At 46.0% G+C, this 17,274-nt stretch overlaps 2 protein-coding genes across 2 annotated transcripts; both read right to left on the reverse strand.

The window, feature by feature from the left end:
• Positions 1–1,053: 1,053 nt before the first annotated feature.
• LOC148639047 (G protein-coupled receptor 54-like) lies at positions 1,054–6,382 on the reverse strand. Its single transcript, XM_088622317.1, has 6 exons — positions 5,277–6,382; positions 4,778–5,032; positions 3,788–3,912; positions 3,250–3,385; positions 2,402–2,637; positions 1,054–1,406 (listed from the first exon to the last, which is right to left on the reverse strand). The coding sequence occupies exons 2-6, from the start codon at positions 5,016–5,018 to the stop codon at positions 1,056–1,058; spliced, it is 1,089 nt and encodes a 362-aa protein (XP_088478443.1). The 5' UTR covers positions 5,019–5,032; positions 5,277–6,382; the 3' UTR covers positions 1,054–1,055.
• A 300-nt stretch (positions 6,383–6,682) lies between these two features.
• r3hdm4 (R3H domain containing 4) lies at positions 6,683–17,192 on the reverse strand. The gene is made up of 8 exons (XM_088622318.1): positions 16,826–17,192; positions 14,306–14,460; positions 12,477–12,598; positions 11,754–11,877; positions 11,239–11,324; positions 10,773–10,858; positions 10,480–10,535; positions 6,683–10,175 (listed from the first exon to the last, which is right to left on the reverse strand). Exons 1-8 carry the CDS (start codon positions 16,873–16,875, stop codon positions 10,072–10,074), a joined length of 783 nt encoding a protein of 260 aa, XP_088478444.1. The 5' UTR covers positions 16,876–17,192; the 3' UTR covers positions 6,683–10,071.
• Positions 17,193–17,274: the final 82 nt, after the last annotated feature.

Below are 17,274 nucleotides of genomic sequence, written 5' to 3' on the forward strand. Positions count from 1 at the left end.
AGTATGATTCCGTAGTGGATTTCATTACCGTAAAGTAATTCAACAAAATAATTAATTAATGAATTGCTTACACTTATATAGCGCTTTTCTGGACACTCCACTCAAAGCGCTTTACAGGTAATGGGGATCCCCTCCACCACCACCAATGTGCAGCCCCACCTGGATGATGCGACGGCAGCCATAGTGCACCAGAACGCTCACCACACATCAGCTATCAGTGGGGAGGAGAGCAGAGTGATGAAGCCAATTCATAGAGTTCTGTACCTGGTGGGAGACCTCCTGGGAAAGCTAAGGTTGCTGCTGGAAGAGGTGTTAGTGGGACCAGCAGGGGGCGCTCACCTTGCGGTCTGTGTTTCCTAATGCCCCGGTATAGTGACGGGGACACTATACTGTAAAAAAAGCGCCATCCTTTGGCTGAGACCTAAAACCGAGGTCCTGACATTAAAAATCCCAGAGCATTTCTAAAAAAAAATAGGGGTTTAAACCTCGATGTCCTACCCTAATATCCCCCTGGCCTTTACCAATCATGGCCTCCTAACAATCCCCATCTCTGAACTGGCTTCATCATTCTGCTCTCCTCCCCACTGAGAGCTGATGGATGTTGAGAGTACTGGTCCACTCTGGCTGCCCTCACATCATCCAGATGGGGGCTACATATTGGGGGTGGTGGAGGGGAGTCCCCATTACCTGTAAAGCGCTTTAAATGGAGTGTCCCGAAAAGTGCTCTGTAAGTGTAAGGATTGTTACTTTTATACACCAGAACTCTAAGGAAAGAAACAAGATGGAGATCACAGAATCCCAGTGGATTTGAGACAAGGCACAGCTGATCCACAGGTGACAAATTCCTGCCCCCTCAGGAACGAGACCTGTCACTTTTAAAAACTTTTTAGTGCCTCTGCCAACCCTTGCGAAAACTGGCGAGCCCAAAAAAAAATTGCCACTGAAGTAGCTGAGAACATTTCTTGGCCTTTGCAGAAGGACACAACCAGGGTGGGAGAACTCAAAGAGGAGATGCTGGTGTGTGTGCGTGTGTGTAGGGGGGGATATTGCCGCCCCTAGGACCCAGAGGAGACGAAATGCATCTCGGCGTTGGCGTTGGCTCGTGGAGCTGGGGCCACAGCTACACGCTGCTTGAAGACGCAGGGGAACGCCCTCTTGAAGGCCTTGCGGAAGCTGGCGCCCATGAAGGCGTAGACGATGGGGTTGACGCAGGAGTTGGCGTAGGACATGCAGTGCGCCCAGATCTTCAGCTTGTAGGTGGAGTAGCTGTGCTGGAACTGGGGGCTGAAGGCCTGCACCAGGATGTAGAACTGGATGGGACCCCAGCACACGGTGAACAGCAGCACCATCACGGCCACCATGCGCGAGATCTTGGTTCTTGTGGCCTCTGAGCGCTCCGCCAGGAACTGCAGTTGAGGGAGAGGTGAGGGAGTTAGAGGCGAAAGCAGGGGGAGAGATCGGAGCTCTTGCATTTCCTGCATGAAGTCTGGGCTGCAAGATCTGTGCGGTGTCCGATTGCCCAAACCACTTTAAGCAGGGAGCTGCGACAGTATGCGTAGGCTGCAAAGGAACAAATAAAGGTTTATTCCATTCTGAAAAGAGAGGGAAAAAAAACAGAACGTTTCACCTGTGGAGGTCAGGGTGTCAAGGACACCTGATGAAGGCCCCATCAGCCGAAACGTTGCGTTTCTTTTCTTCTCTTTTCAGCATGGAATAAAACTTGTTCCATCAGAACACTTTGTAAGCTGGTTTTAGTCTCAAGCATCAGAAGGCTAGGAACTTAACCCGTGCCAATTCCATGCAGCCATCCAGTCATTTTCTATCAGCCTCTTCCAGTCAGGGTTGTTGGGGAACCTGAGCCTATCCCAGCAAGCCACGGGTGTAATGTGGGATACACCCTGGACAAGACGCCAGCCCAACACAGAGCAGACAGACGCTCGCACCAGGTGGGAGGAAACCGGAGCACCTGGAGGACACCCACACGAACGCAAGGAGACAGCAACCCAAATCCCGAATTGAACCCAGGGCCCCAGAGCCTGCGGGGCAGCAATACTTAATGCCACTTCTTTTATTTACCAATCGCAGCCCCCTCCTTAGCAAGAAAGCTAAAATTTGCTCCTTATGCAGGGGTTTGCCATTTTGGATGAAACGATCAGAGCAAAATTTCTTTTAAAAAAACGAATCATTCTGGAATCGGAGACTGCACATATGGAGGCAAAATTTAAGGACATTTTGCAGAGTCTTTTGCCGTCATGATCAGGTAGTTCAACCCTCAGCAAACCAAGGAGGAGAAGCAAAAAGAACAGTAAAAACCAGATATCACACAAAACCCGAAACGAGAAACACGTATGATATCTTATTTTTTAAAGCCACTGAGTTTCCTGACTTGCACAGCAGTCACCTGGTTGTTATCTGTGGGCTCCACAGCTGGGCGGCTCATCTGGTAGAGCATGGCAACGTAGCACATGCAGATGGTGAGCAAGGGCAGCAGGTAGACACCCAGGAAGTTATAGAGGATGAAGGCTTTCTCGTGGGCGACGGTGGGGAAGCTTTCAGTGCAGTAGACCTGCGGTCCATACCACTCTCCCTCCGTGATGCTGCTGTACACAGGCACTGGCACCGACACCAGGAAAGAACCTGGTTTAAAAACGCGAGAGAGAAACAGTTAACCCAGGAGCGTTCAGCCTGTTCCCTCTTGAGGGCTTCTTCCCACATATTACTCCCACAGTTCATCCTTCATCAGCGAAGTTTCCTACTCCTCTGCGGTGCCGTTTGCATGTACAGTAAACCACATTCTTCATAGTCAGAGCATGAGTGCCGCATCCCAGAGGTCCCTAACCATTGGCAATGCTCCTGTTTGTGCTGCACTTCCTAAGAGGATCCCTATCTGACTGATCAGTGCTCTGCTTATCACACAACCTGCAGCCTGGGCTGTCATCAGTTGCATGATTTCAAGTAGGGAGCTGCGTCAGCACACGTAGGCTGAAAAGCAACAAGTACAAGTTTATTCCATGCTGAAAAAAAGAAGAAAAGAAACAACGTTTCAGCTGTGGAGCCTTCTTCACACAGTACACGTGGACACAAGAACACGTGGAGAACGAAGAGAATACCCAGAGAGCACCCCAGGAAATGAACCCAGGGCCCCACGCCTGCGAGAGAGCAATGCTAAACACTGCAGCACCGTACCGCCCCCTACGTTTCAACTACCTGAAAACCACCACGGGGCCACGGCATGCGGATGGCGCTCACCTATCCAGATACCCAGGCTTACGGTGGCGGCCGTCCTCGCCGTTCTGCGGCGCAGGGAGCTGAGAGGAAACACGGTGACGTACCAGCGATCCACGCCCAGTGCCATCAGGGTCACACAAGTAGCCTGAGCCGATACCTGAAACACACACGGATCAACAAGGGGGCGGCCGTCTCGCTCTTTCGGACGCAAAAACGTTTGGGCGTTTCAAGGAACGGACTCGGTAGACACAAAGACTGACGCCAGAGGGAAAATGCCATCGACGCTTTAAGTCAGCTTGATGGAGATGTAGTTACTACAGCACCGCAAAAAGCAAAGTCGGACTAAAAAAACAAGCTAGGTCAGGTGCGTCAGCATGCGTAGTCTGCAAAGGAACAAGTAAGAGGTTTATTCCATGCTGAAAAGACCAGGTGAGTCTTCTGAAGAAGGCTTCACAGCCGAAACGTTGTGTTTCCTCTCTTTTCTTTCCAGCATGGAATAAACCTGTTACTTGTTCCTAAAAAAAAAAAACTTACGCTCCGGAGAAAGAGTCGCTCTCACCTGCTGGATGTAGCTGACGAACTTGCACATGAACTCGCCGAAGACCCAGCTGGGCAGGGGGTATAGCGCGGCGGTGAACGGCACGCAGCACACCAGGAAAATGATGTCCGTGGTGGCCAGGTTAGCTGGGGAACGCGGAATTCAAAAGGCACGCATCATTCACGGCAAGGACTCGGCGCTAGCCTGCTATACAGTGCTCCTGGTGGCAACCGACCAACTACCGGGTTAAATCCTGTGAAAGCTGTGTGAACGGGACTGTCCCGGACCGCGATAACAGCATGTCGAACATTTTAACAAGACCAACAAAAAAACTAAGAAACAACAAAGAATACAGAGAAAAACCTAAAAAGCAACAAAATCCAACTGCAACTCATAACTGGCAGCCCACTGGAGCTCAGTAGGTGTGAGCTGGTGTGTGGCGAGTGTACTGGTGCACTCTGGCTGCTGCTGCATCATCCAAGTTGGTGCTACACATTGGGGGTGGTGGAGGGGATCCCCGTTACCCATAAAGCGCTTTAAAATGCAGTGTCCCGAAAAGTGTTATATAAGTGTACGGAATTATTATTATTAAAACACAGAAAAAAACAACAACAGCCAGACAAAGAAAATGCAGCTCAAGCGTGTTTATGCTCTTTTATAGTTTTCTTGTTGATAAGACAGGAGTGGAAATCTATGATCAAAGTAATCACAGACTGATTGGATATCTAAAACAATCAGGGATGCGTACAACACAGTCTTTTTCAAAACATTATATTAAGGCACCCTGGACACTATGGTATCGCTCCACAGAGCCTGTCCTGTAAAAAACGAATCTTCTCCATTGTGATGGAGGAGAGCATCTCATTGAGCCGGCTCTCGAAACAATGTACATGGATAGATTCCCGTTCTTTAACAACATATATATTATTTTTGCCACCACTCTTCCGGACATCAGTGCTAATTGTTCTTCTGGATACGCGCACTGAACAAGAAAAGCAGAAATATCCTCACCTATGTAGAAGTTTGTTGCGGTCCTCATCTTCTTGTGCTTGCTGATGACGTGAATGACCAGAGAGTTGCCCGCCAGCCCCACCGCCATGAGCAGCGCGAAGAACAGCGGCACCAGCCAGGCGTCCACCAGGAGCGGCGGGCGCAGGGCGGCCGTGCCGTTCCAGCACGGCAGCGCGGAGGCGCACGACTCGTTCAGGACACTGGGGCACCGAGACCCGCAGCCCTCGCTCGCCTCGGGCATCTTTAAATACAGCCCTAGCAATTAAAACGACACATCACCTTTGCTTTCTTCTCCTTCTTCCTTCCTTGACGTTTTTGGGAATGGGAGTTATTTTATATTTGTTACTTTATATTTTATTTTTTTTACCGCGGGTCCATTAAATTGAGTTCTGAACCAGACAAGGTTCAGACGAGACAAGTAAACGACAGGACAAGTAAAACGAAGCTTAATCGTTGTGAAAAAAGTATTTCTAAACAGACCGGAATGTTGTAAACTCACTTGCAGCAAGAAAGGGGAAAAACGCCGGGTATCGTAGGTAGCACTTGTCGTTTTTATAGAAGAAAATCACTTTCAAAAAGCTTTAGACCGTGTTCGTCTGTGCCTCCCCGTTCATTACACTGTAGAAACCCTGGTGATCTGACAGCAGAGTCTCGATTAACACAAGTCCAAAACGGCGATTGCATTTTGCTCTGTTGTCAGGATTTGGAGCCAAGATCAGATTCACAGCCCCAAAGCTGTGTCGGCTACATAAGCACTTAATGCTTTTATAGCGCACTTGTAGCGGGGGTGGGCAATCGCATGGCGTGAACGAGTTCACTGCTAAATTTTGTTCTTGTCCGCAGACCACCTCTGAGCTATGACGCTCTGCGAAAAGTGTTTCAATTTAAGAAGAGCCTCTAATTGCGCACAACAGGATCCAGACCCGAGTGTACCATTGCGAACGGAACACGCTGGCGAGCACAAAGCTGAACTCAATTAGGGTCGCAGCTGGAAGCAAAACGTCGAAGCGGCCTTTCCGTAATTATCTCAAAATGCTATGAATGAAGTACATGAACCTTTTTGTCTAGCGACTCAAGCGGGCCGGGCTAAGCCACTTGTGCCTGCTCTTCTATGCGTGACATTTAAACGTTTAAACCTGATCACCAAGGGAGTAAATCCGTTCCACAACGCACCAGAGTCCATTAATAAAAATTAGTATACAGCCCCCCCATCAACGAACAACAAGCGTAGGTCACATAGACCTTCACCTGGAGTGCTGTTGACCGCGTTTCTTTCGGGTTTCTTTCAAACCGAGTTCTTAACTCCTCAGTTCCAGTAACTAGAAGCTCGATTGTTGCCGATTAAAAAGGCCCTTAAAACCTTTTGTGCAATCTGTGACCTTCTAGGGCCAGGGTTGGATGCCCTAACTCTAATCACCCACTGACATCCCTCTGTACTCATGAGACTTGTATTGTTACTGAAGAAATATGAACACCTATACTCGCAGTAGTAATTTACAAGAAGATCATTTGGGCATCATCCTCTTTAAGGACTAGCTTAACATATTGCAGGCCTTAGATTTTCATACTTGACTATTTGTATTGTCAAACTTACTGGGATCACAAACCCCACACACCCCTAGTCTTACCGTCTACACAGTGCTGAGTGAAACATGGGATCAGGGTGCAATCTAGCGACAGAAGTGGCATTTAACTAAAACCTTTTTTTGCCCATCATGCAAAGCGTCAAGTGTCACAGTTGCCAGCTCTTAAAAACATGCTTTATGCTATTTAACATTCCCCTGACCCCACTGGGTTCCAGCTAGAACAACAAATAACTGCGTTAGTATACTATATAATGAAAGATACAACAAGACTCCATTGAAGATGGTCATTAGTAGGCAAGAAAAAGTTTGACACCACTGCCATAAAGAAATGTACTCACATTTATTGAATACAAAGACTTTTAACATAACCCAAATTATACACCTGAACCCCTTGCGCAGATTGAATGTGAATGAATGAGCCCTTTTATTTGTAATGATTAGCAAACCAAATCTGTCCAGTTCTTAATGTTCTGGGGCAGCCCAAAAGACAAGTGCAAATTCATTTTCCACCTCACTGTATGTGAGATTTCAGTCTGACTTGTTTTCTGTTGATGCTGTGTAAACAGACACGTTGACAAACACTGGCAAGAGCCATTTTTGCCACAGCTGGTGCCAAACATCGAAGGATTACAATCCTAAAACAGGAATGAGAATTAAACTTCATGCGGTCCAGATGCGAGATGCAATATTTTTCGTTTTCTGAAAACAAGACAGTTGAATAAAAGACAATCACATGAAGATCATTCATTATTTAATTAAGAATAATTCAAGAAGCACTGAGATGGGTTAAAGTAATGAATCGCACTGTAACCCAGGGAAAACCCAGCACTACTGATCTGGCAGGTAGAGGCCTCCACCGTAATGCTGTGAGCAATGGATCAAGGGGGAAAACAGTCACTTCAGGAAATTGTGGAAAAAAAACCACAAGATGGACACAAATTCCAATCACCTTTGGTGAACACATTTAAAACACGCACACCGAATAAAAACAAAACTTTGGTAATTTACATCTCTGGCACCTGTAGTCATGTGAAAGAAAAGGCAAGTGAAATATGTCCAGGTCATGTTCTTTCACCATGCTTCCTTCTGAAGACATGATGATGCAGCAAACTTCACCTCAGCACCAAAGAGAACACACTGTATATATATATACATACACACACATATATATAACTCATATATACAGGTACATCCACAGGCGTATGTAAGGCGTCAAGTGCACATCAATGGTTTGTCAACAGGTTAAAAAAATGTGCTGAGCTTCAAACACGGACAGTTCATATCTTCACCCAGCGGACTAAGTGCTCGTTGTCTCCTTTGCGTCATAATGATTTTCAGCATCAAGGCCAGAATTTCTCAAATGTGGCGATTTAAGAATTCCTTTCATTCATGGGTTGCTTTATTTTCAATTAAAAGTGCACCTCGAAGGTGGTCTGATAATGACCTGTTGTACTCCCATAAGAGCCCACCAGTCCCTTAACCTAAAAATGAGTAGCTAGTCAGGCCAAAAAAACTAGCAGCTGTCCAGAAATGGGAAGGTGAAATTAACTTTCAGATGGATTGTAGTCTCCCTGCCCAACTCAGATTTCAGGTAAAAACGTGAAAGGTGCACTGTATATGAACATACACTAAAGCTTTTGTAAGGAATGTGCAGAGCTTTATTACGATTCAGATTAATCGAAGGTCTGCAGTTAACAGAGATTTCAAACACACCTGAGATGTTCAATCGCAACTGTCAACATATACACACACACGTGTGCACAAAAGTTTCAACACCTTGAGCCAGTGGTGATCTAGAATACCTGGGCAGGGTCAATATCTCATTCTCCTGAAGAATTCTATGATTTTACATTGATTACTTGAAGGTACTCTTCATATTTCTTTAATCGCATAAGAGATTGTTTTAAAAATGGTGAGGTCAATCATCGTCGGCGATTTCTATAAAGTATGCCGTTATTTTTCCACGTTCGTTAGGATCTCCAGCCAGCAACAAGAGCTTTGTTTCTAGCTTGCAAGTCAAAAGGACTTATACATTCACCATTATATGCAATTTCTATAAAAAACTGGAGAAGTCTGTGGATGAGCTGCCTTACTGGTTTTCCTGTAGTACATAAATAACAGATTATATGCTGGCATTGTGAAAATTCGTATGTTGTTGTGACTCACAAGGCAAGTCCTGAGTGTTTCAATGTAGTGCCAAGAAATCCTTGTTCTTGGAGGATTGTTAAAATAGTCGTTGGAGCCCCCTAAGAGGTTTAATTGGTTTAGGCGCTCACCTGAGCATTGGCCTAGCTCTACGGTAACGGGTTCGAGCTGGGGTCATGTCACTGTGACTTGGGTTCCACGAGTGGAGGTGCACAGTTGGCTGAGTGGCGCCAACAGCAGGGTGCGAGTCAGTCAGCGTCTTTCGGCTATAATAGACATTCTGATCCCAGCGCCCTCATGGGAAGTTCCAGTGCTGTCCCTAAAGGAAGCACACCTCTCCTCCAGTTGCCACAGAACCCCCCCACAGGGGTCTGTGCTGCCTGCGCCCTCTTAAAAGACTGGCCCAAAGGTGGGCGGGTCGAAGGAGTCTGCCTACGCTTCCTCCGTCTCCCGTGTGCGGACTCAGGCTTGTAGCCCGGAGCCGAGAAGTGAAAAATCACACAACCAGCATTTCCACATCTGGAGGGCACAACACTAAAATACTTCATTATAAATTAAAACAAGTAATCATTAGGGAGAGCCAAAGAACAAAGCAGGTTAAGTCCACTGCCATTCTGACCCGTCAGCCCTTGGAAGCTGAAGAATGTGGACAAAAGGGCAGTGCTGTACCAGCAGTAAGCAAATAAAGCTCCCGAGAGTTCCGTATATAAATATATATATATACAATAAAATACATTAAAGGATAAAGACATGCACTCTTAGCAGTCAGAGAAGCAAATGGAATAGGGCTTAAATGAACTCCTACCATGTAAGGAGTAACAGATTTTAAAACATTGTTAAGCGTATACACTAAAACTGCTAAAATGTTTACTTGCCTACATTTTGTTAAGCTAACTTGACCCACCCTGGCAAAAACGCAGCAAAAGTGGATGGATTTAACTTTTATTTTCTGCATGCTAGAATTGGAAATCCATCCCATCTACTACTTTTTTTTTAGAACTCTTCCACAGCCCATAAACGCAGTGAAAACAGCAGGCTTTCATCTGTATCTTCATGGCGATACAGTATCATGAATCACCGTGTTGTCTCACGAGAAAACTAACAATTTAGACCAATCTTTTTCATGTTTAAACAGGAATTTCAGGACCAGGCATTTCAAACAGCCACCATGTTGTTTTCAAGGTCTGAGCCCTTAATTTCTCCTGGTTTCTCCAGTAAGGGACCATAGCCTAAGGCTATCCTAGTAAGAAGGAAATAACGTTCAAATTTTAATTCTAACACCTTTTTAACATTGTGCATATTATTTCAGGATTGCTGGGTAAAAGTTTACATTTTCAATACCTACATTTATGACATTTTTTTTTAATACACTTCTTATTTAGTATGCATACACCCTGATGATGTATTTGCAATCTGAGCAGTTATGGGTCTAATTTGTGGGACAACTCCCTCCCCCTGTTTTAAAAGGCACCCCAAACTGACCCCCCCCCCCACCCCGTATATTTGCCCAGTTGATTAGATCAGGGCTGGATGTGAGACACAGCCCCTCTCCACCTCCTCCTCTCAGCTCATCTTCTCCAGGTACGCAGACAGCAGCAGCTCAGGCGGCAGGAACTCTTCCTGCTTGTTCATCACCTCCGTCTGGCGTGTCCCGTCACAGTCACAGCCTGAGCCGCGAGGCAAAACCCCAAAATCAGAGCATTAAGAAAACCTCCAGGAAACATTCGCTCATCCAGTCCAAGAACTACATGGACTCAATCGCCCAAGATAGTTCTTATGTCATCATTCTGACTTAATGTGCTGCTCTCTCCTGCAAAGACTTTATTTAAAAATAAAATGAATGATATTTTCCCTAAAAATCTCTTTTCTGCTTTTCTGTGGTGTTAGGATACTGATGAGCACAAAGGAACAATCAGGGTACAGTAACCGTTAGCAACAGAAAGATGACGCTTTATACAAAAAGGTACTTACTTGCTGAAACAAGGTCCATATACTGACAGATAGCATGAAGCAGCAGTCTCTCATAGCTAAAAATAAAACAAAATGGCAAATAACTATGAATATAAAATAATGCATGATAAATAACCAGCCCCAAAGACCATCTAAACACAGCAGTCAAAAAACTACACTGTAGCGGCTTACTCTGTTTTAACAATGTGTTTAATCTGAATTAATATCACATCAGAGCAAACCTGATCTTGCAATTGATCTTCCTGTACAAACAAGGATGCAGCCCTGTTGTGTCCTGGGAGGTGAGGTCCTACCTGCTCCTGAGCTTTGTGGTGTAAACGGAGTGGGGCTGAGCGGAGAAAAAACTCAACAACTCTTCTTCCAGCACTTCCAGAGTCCCCTGCGGCGGAAAAGAGAAAGAGGGAGAGGAGAGAACATGGCTCCATCAATGCGAGTTCACCATGTCAAAACTGACGAAGAGTATGACCTTCTCCATTCCTGACTTGCCAGGAAGCTTACAGATATTGCTTTAGGAATCAAAGCTGACAAGTTTTGTGCTTCAGGCTGAAGCTGACCACCGGATCTTCCTTAATGTTAGTGCCACGCCCTGCTCCAAAAGTCATTCTACGTATCCAGCAGTCAGAGATTTCTCAACCGAATCCCTTATTAAGAGGCTTATGTCATGAGAGCACAGCACACAATTAAAGACAAACGGATACCAGGAAAAACTGGCCAGCGAAAAAAAAAAAATCACTCCCACTGCGTGGGCTTCGCCCTCACCATGGGAACCTGCTTGCGTTTCAGCGTGGTGCGAAGCCTCCTGTCGATCCGCAGAAAGCAGCTCTGGGGGCTGTAGGCCGGATTCACTGAGGAGAGGAAAAGCTCAAGATTACCTGCTGCCGGACAGAGCTCATGAGCTCAAGCAGCACTGTCCCTGTGTGAGTGTGCAACAGGAAGACTAACTAAGCTGAGATCACCAGTCATTTTTTTTAAGTGGCAAATGTGTTTGTTAAGCTTTCAGATCTATTTATGACACATTAAGAAAGAGATCTACAGTCCTGATTTTGGCTCCTACTCAAGGCCTGCTCAAGAGTATTACAGTACAGAACACTAGTACAAGCTGTGTGAAGACTGACATTTCATTTTGTCACCAGCTGGAGCCACTTGTTCTCTAGATGGACAAGCAATACTTCAGCTCAAGAGGAAAATCCCTTGTAGTAGCCCAGCGGTCAGCACTTCAATGAATGAACAGCAGCTGGCTCCCCCTGTTACTGCGCAGTAAGAGGGGGGCTCACCCTCTCGCTGGTCCTTCTCTTTCTCGGGGAGCTTGGCTCTGCGACTTCTCTTGGCCTCCTCCTCCAGGAGGCCCAGCAGCTTCTCCTGCTCCTCTCCGGAGCGGTTCATGAAGTCGTTCCAGAGCTATCGAGACAGGGGAGACACGCGAGCCCTTTCAGCTCAGGTTGTGCGGTACTGTTCACGCACAGTGGGGCCTTTTCACAAAAACAGAAAGAAAAGGTCCCGAGGGTGCATACATCCAGCTGATGGAAGCTGTCAGGTAGGGTGAGCATCAGGGGTATGGCCGCCTGCAGGGTGGCCTGTCTTGACAGCAGCAGACTCACCCCTTCTGGGTGCTGCCTAGTAAGAGCAAGTGGAGATCAGCGAGTTTCAGCTGCTTAGGAAAAACACAAGGGCTCTGCAGTGTAGACCAGAGAGCATATTTGCTGTTGATCTCTGCTCAGAATTGGAGAGTTTCCAGAGTTTCTGGAAGGCACACTCCTGAACACAGTATTCCATGATGGCAGAAACAAAGTGTATCTACATACCATAGAGCACTGTTAACAGAACCCTTCGACTGACACACAGGTGTGCGTGCTGCACTCCGCATCTCTCAGAGTCTCCCAGTTTAACGTACTGACGCATCATCAATGTTAAGAAGATGCAGAGAGAGAAGATCTGAACCTCCTATGACTGCTCTCGGAGTGAGCTCTGTATGAGTGATTCTATGTAATTAACATTACCTGGATATAATTAGCGTTGGTGCAGGCCTCAGTGAAGACTGACGGGGACGCAGGGTCTTCGCCGGTCTCTCCTTCATCTTTAGAGCACTCGTCTCTCTCCAGCAGGTTGGTCAGGTAGCGAGCTGTGAGCACACACAAGCACTGAAGCACAGCCTAGGCATTGACTGTAAGGCACTAACCCACAAGGCCTGTTTCTGCTGGCCTATCCGGACGACTACCAATCGCTTTCCTTCCTTAGGAGCTTCGAACTCCCAAGATCAGTGACGCATTTACGACTTTCTCAAAACGCCAGGCATCCACCTGCAGTTCCGAGTAGAAATAAAGAACACATTTTTTTTTTAACAATAACAGAAAATAAGGGTACAGGCCCCTTGTCCTTCACAGGCCCAGCTTATGAGTTACTACAGTCCTATTGTAAGGTTATCAAGTCATGCTTTTCTAAAATGTTATCACAAAACCAAAGGTTCTTTATCAAATAAAGGGTTTAGATATTCTTTATGGTCCGTTGTCTTACTTGAATAAGCTCTAATTAATAATCTATAGGTGTTGGTTTAAATTATTTTCTTTTGACAAGTGACATCTGACACCTACCTGTATAGCTCATAAAAGAGCCAGTGGTCTCAAGGACACCAGCCTGACTCAGTAGTTTCCAAGGGACTCTTCACTATTCTAACTATACCTATTCCATAAATAGCCATTCTTCACTAAGGAACAGTGACAAGCACATGAATGAAATCAAGGGATGTTATGTTACAACAGTACAACACACTTGTAAGGCTTCAATTGGAATATTGTGCACAATTGTGGTCACCGTGTTTTAGAAAAGATGTTGCTGCTCTGGAATTGGGTCAGGAGCAGAGCAGCCAGAAACATTGCTGGGCTTAAGGGAATGCCCTGCAGGGACTGGCCGGAAGAGCTCCCTTTCTTCAGTCTTTGGAGAGAGAGGATTTCAAGGGCACCCGAGATGAGAGTCTGGAATTCTCAAAGGCAGTGGCAACCCAAACCCAGCAGGCCTTATTTGGAACCAGCGGTGCAACCCGAAACAGGACACTAGTGGAAAACGAATATGTGTGATGGTACAAACTACTGACGACCAGACAGGCCTGAAGGGGCTCCTCTCGTCGGTATCTCTTCTTATGGTCTCTGGGTTTCAGGCCCAGGTCGCGGTGAGACTGTAGCAGAGACCTGACACAAGGGTGCCGTATAAAGAGCTGACCCTGCGCTCTGACCCCCAGCTTCTCTCTCCCTGTCTGTGTGTCTCATGGAGAGCAAGCTGGGGTCTGCCGAAAGTCAAATTCCCAAAACAAGAAGTTGTATACGGCCAATAAAGCGATCTTATGAGGAACTTTCGGGAGCATTCGGGCCCGGACTACCAGACTCAGAGACAGTTTTTACCCCCGCACTATCAAACTGTTAAATTCCCAGCCTCTCTCACTCTCACCTCTCACCTATGATCTGAACCTCACAGTGCCTTCTTCCTTTCTTACCAAAAACCCAAACACACTTTGAAAATCTACCTCTGCCATACATGTCAAAAGCTCCCTCCCCATAATTTCTATCCCTTTATTTTATTCTGTTGATGCATATTTTTGCACATAACCTGTTAACTTTTTGTTGTTTTGCACATTGCCTGTTGATGTTTTTGCACATCGTCTGTTGTGTTTGTTTTTGCACACTGCCTGTTGTCTCTGTCTATCTTTTTGCTACACAATTGTATTGTTGTTGTTTTTTTTCTCTTTGTACTACTTATGTCCGAGAGCTAGCTAAATAGCATTCCGTTATACCATATACCATGTATATGAGTGTAATGACAATAAACTTGAACTTACTGTTCTCAAGGCGCCTCAAGCTCTTCCGCCCCTTGGCCTTGGGGATGAGGTCCGAGTTGCGAATGGCCTTGTTGATAAAGTACTGCTTCCGCTTGGCAGGAGAGATGCGCTTGGCAGGTGAGCCCGTCAACGAAGGGTCCGGGCCATCGACAAGTCTGCAAGACACAGGTCACCCACGTGAACCCACAGGCAACAGGTGCTTGTAGCTGCAACTACATAAATCAACTCCACAGACGAATAAATGTGCTGATCACAGTCAGCAAAAACTATGGTCATTTCTCTCATGACCTGAAAAGCAAACACTTCTCATGAAATTAACAAATTGTACATACCTGCCTGAAATAAGGGTAGGTCCCGCAACTAGCCGACACAACAGCAAATACTACAATCTATACACACGCTAGCTCAAGCTGTGCCTACTGGCATCAGACATTTTAGAATTCGGGATGAAGTGATGTTAGAGGGACGTTATAAAAACAAGTGGTGACTCGCCAAATTTCAAACCCTGAATTTATATGCAAGGTAACTCGAGACTTTATGAAATACAGAACGGATTTTACTGTGTGTTAATGTCACATGGGGTAAGCTGTCATAAAAACTGTTGTGTTCAATGTACATTTCATGTCTGGGGAAGCTCGTGTCACGTCAAAATGGGGAGCTGGACAGCAACACCCACGCAGAGTGAAAGAAATCTTCCTACTTATCCCAGACCTGGCTGGTTCTTGTCCATTCAGTGACAAGAACTGGCCAGCACAGGCACGGGCAGGGCAGGGCAGGGCAGGGCAGGGCAGGCATCTCAGTGCTTAGGTTACATCACTGCACTGCACAGAACGTCCCGTGAGGGAAGGACATGTACAGCCACTGGTAAGGAACATGCCCAGACGGAAACCTTACGCTTTCTGGACAGGCCGCCCTTATCTGGACACGAGACAAACCGAAGGCTCTCAGCCCTCCCACTGAACCTTCCGTGACTATCTGCAGGTAAGCGAGGGCGTCATCTCGGCTCCTTCTCACTGTGACAGCCTCACTCCGTCCACAGTATAAATCAAGCTGACTTGGCAACTGGAGGCCAAGGAGTTGACACGTTCAACAGTGTCACAGAAAAAGCAGCTGCTTGCCAGGTCAGCTGCAAACCGATAAGACTTGTAAGAGTAAACCTGTCAAAATTAAAAAAAAGTACCAAAGCACTCACCGCCGGTCCATTCTAAGCTTGTATCTCAACACATAACACACATGAAGACCAATCTTCACCCAAGTGTAGGTCTAGCGTTAAGTTAAAGACAGCCCCCATTCTTTTTTTCCCCCACTTTAAAATAAGTTTGATCATTTGTATAAAGCACGTGAACAGATTTTTATGAATATCGTCTGCACAGATTGCTTATAGCTACTATAATGACCTTTAACACAACATCACTGACACGTCAGTGTGACTCACTTAAGTGTCAAAGTATACAGGCAGGATTCACACAGAGGAATGTCATCCAACCCCGACTTTCAGTCAGGGCAGTAATAGAAGTCTATTCAAAAATAAAAGGGCGACGGTTTTAGAAAAGGGTCAAACACCGGAACTGTGAGGCAAAGAATGAAATGTAATGTTTGTGGGCAGAAATAAAATACTTCAACCTAAAGGCTAATGGCAGGGAGCCACAGTCATGGCCAAAAACAAGGCAAACTCGGTCAGAATTGGGCAGGCGAAGCGGGGTCCTTTAAGAGAAGTGGGCGGGGTCAGCGCGCAGCGTCTCGTCCCTGCCGCATTCTGATTGGCCGACACAGCCGGCTGACTGAAGCACATGCCCACGGTAAAAATAGGCACAGATACGGAGCGTGTTATTAGAAAAAACAGATTTTTTTTGGCATAACACATTTAACATTAGATTCCCAACGATGTCATATGCGACGGGCTACGCGAACCTTATTTTTTTGGTTCCAACTGACATGTTCTACATACAGGGCAATTCAGATGACAAAAACAGTGTAATACACAGATTACGTTTACATCACATACGTGTATAGCCAAGGCAGAAATTACATTATTTAATGGAGGGGAAAGAAAAACCTCAGGCCGATGTAAATATACCACATCGCAAGCAAATTTAAACATTAAGCATGCTTATTAAGATCAGAAACTGAACGTATTTAATTCCATGGTTCATGTACAGCCAGCCTTTTAAAAGAATATCTCACATAATCCATAGCATATATAAATATGATCAAAATGGCGTCGAAAGACTGTCCAAAAACAAACTCCTAAGCCAGAAGAGTTTTATATTTTATTTGCATTACAAGCAGCAGTAAGAAACCTGACTACCCGATGTCATAAACCAATTAATTTTTCCCGAGGAGCACTCTGAAGATCAACATTAATATTCCACCTTCGAGTTACGCCCAAGCAACACCTGAGCAAACCTCGAAAAAACACCAGTTCTCTCTTACATCTTTGTACCTAATTAGGTCAAACCAGACCTATTTTTTTACGCGAAACATTTTTTTTTATCTCAGCAAAACGTGCTTTGTACTTACATATAATCTTCTTCCCCGCCGCTGTTGTTATTATTGTTCAGCACCACCATATTTACGAAGAGACGTCGGTGAGACAACGGAGCTGATTATACAGAGAGACCGGAGGGGGGGGGGTGGTGGGAGGTAAAAAATAGACTAATTATAAAAAGTAAATAAAAAATAAACCTGAATATTTACAATCCCTGTCGCTCTCCCGACAGAAGCCGGAGCCCGCAGTCCAGGAAGTGATCACTTCGGCGAGGAAGTTGAGTGTAAGGCGGTGTCAACGCCCCTGGGTACCGATGGTAGGAGGGGGGGCGGTGGAGTCTGATTAAAAATTCACATTTCTCCCGCAGCAGCAAGCTGCACAGTCTGCGGTCGGCGAAGAAGTGACACGCCCATCCCTCAACATTTCTGTGACTGCGGGGGACACGGCGGCCGCAGTCTCAGAGCCGGGACACCCCCAAAAG

The sequence above is a fragment of the Lepisosteus platostomus genome, chromosome 27 (genome assembly GCF_059453375.1).
Source record: "Lepisosteus platostomus isolate fLepPlt1 chromosome 27, fLepPlt1.hap1, whole genome shotgun sequence".
NCBI lineage: Eukaryota > Metazoa > Chordata > Actinopteri > Semionotiformes > Lepisosteidae > Lepisosteus > Lepisosteus platostomus.

What these genes read in the sequence shown, in the direction of transcription:
- LOC148639047 (XM_088622317.1), bottom strand. Translation starts at nt 5,018, where the DNA reads ATGCCCGAGGCGAGCGAGGGCTGCGGGTCTCGGTGCCCCAGTGTCCTG. An exon ending in CGCAACAAACTTCTACATAG is followed by an intron (nt 3,913 to 4,777) that starts GTGAGGATATTT and finishes CGCGTTCCCCAG; the next exon opens with CTAACCTGGCCACCACGGAC. An exon ending in AGCCCACAGATAACAACCAG is followed by an intron (nt 1,407 to 2,401) that starts GTGACTGCTGTG and finishes CCTCAACTGCAG; the next exon opens with TTCCTGGCGGAGCGCTCAGA.
- r3hdm4 (XM_088622318.1), bottom strand. Translation starts at nt 16,875, where the DNA reads ATGGTGGTGCTGAACAATAATAACAACAGCGGCGGGGAAGAAGATTAT. An exon ending in CTTGAGGCGCCTTGAGAACA is followed by an intron (nt 12,599 to 14,305) that starts GTAAGTTCAAGT and finishes GTGTGCTCACAG; the next exon opens with CTCGCTACCTGACCAACCTG. An exon ending in AGAGAAGGACCAGCGAGAGG is followed by an intron (nt 11,325 to 11,753) that starts GTGAGCCCCCCT and finishes TCCTCTCCTCAG; the next exon opens with TGAATCCGGCCTACAGCCCC.